The sequence below is a fragment of the Echinops telfairi genome, unplaced genomic scaffold, assembly GCF_000313985.2.
Source record: "Echinops telfairi isolate 266 unplaced genomic scaffold, ASM31398v2 ScPeMD7_28;HRSCAF=97, whole genome shotgun sequence".
Lineage (NCBI taxonomy): Eukaryota > Metazoa > Chordata > Mammalia > Afrosoricida > Tenrecidae > Echinops > Echinops telfairi.
In genome coordinates, this window is record NW_022103925.1 from 4,127,672 (window position 1) to 4,128,649 (window position 978).

Consider the following 978-nt stretch of genomic DNA (forward strand, 5'->3'; position numbering starts at 1 on the left):
ACGTCCTTCTCCGGGACTGGTCTCCCCTGACAGCACGTCCAACGTACGTGAGACGAAGCTTCGCCATCCTTGCCTCTGAGGGGCACTCTGGCTGGACTCCTTCTCAGACAGACCCGTCGGCTCACGTGGAGTAGTTATGGGCGGGCTTGGGGTTCCAGGGCATGGGCCCAATATTTGCGTGTGCATCCTGGCCCTCTGCTCAGTGTCTGGGGAGAAGGCTGGAAGGGGACCATGTCTCCGAAAGTCCGCATTGTGTGCTTGTGGACAGGACCGCCCTTGGAAACGGGGTCTTTGAAGATGTTGTCTCCTAACAGGAGGTGTGGCTAGAGTCCAGCGAGTGCAGGAGTTCTATGTCACAGGTGTCCTTAGCACAGAGGAGCAAAGTCTCAGAAACCCACAGGGGCGGTTCAGTTCCGATCCGCCCCAGACGGCCACTCTGGGTTGGGATGGACTCGATGGCAGCGGGTCTTTTGGTCTCGATGACCTGGGGAGGTGCCAGGCCCCACACCATGGTGACAGACAGACAGACAGACAGAACTCTGCTTCCTCATGGTCATCGGTCGAGGTAGCCCGGACGTGGTGGCAATGCTGGCAGTGGGGTTGAGGGTGGGGGAGGATGAGCCACACTGGTGTCCCCTCGTCTGCCACCCTGGGGTCACCTCTGCATCCATGCCCCCCTGCTGTGACAAGGCACTGTCTGGTTTCTGTGCAGCCCCAGCTCTTGGCTGTAAATCCTCCCTGCTGACCTCTACCAAGAGTCCCCAGCCCCCTGCCCCTGCCCCTGGCCAGCCCTACCTTGTACACGAAGGTGCACACAAAGTCGATGAAGCCCACCTGCAGCTTGGGGAGCTCAGCGGCCTTGTTCCTGTCCATCATGGGCTTGTTGGGAGGAAGCAGAGACAGGCCATGGGTGAGCAACAGACGGCATGCTCCAGCAGCCCCCCTAGGCTCTGGCCCTGCTGGGTCAGCCTTCTGCTG

At 60.5% G+C, this 978-nt stretch overlaps 1 protein-coding gene across 1 annotated transcript in view; it reads right to left on the reverse strand.

Annotated features, from left to right (window-relative positions):
- The window catches only part of PDE6B (phosphodiesterase 6B), a 46,412-nt gene that overhangs the window by 3,768 nt on the left and 41,666 nt on the right, over positions 1-978 (reverse strand). Inside the window, exon 19 of the mRNA XM_045289479.1 lies at positions 796-879. Coding sequence (XP_045145414.1) covers positions 796-879 — 84 coding nt within the window. The remainder of the gene's footprint in view (positions 1-795; positions 880-978) is intronic.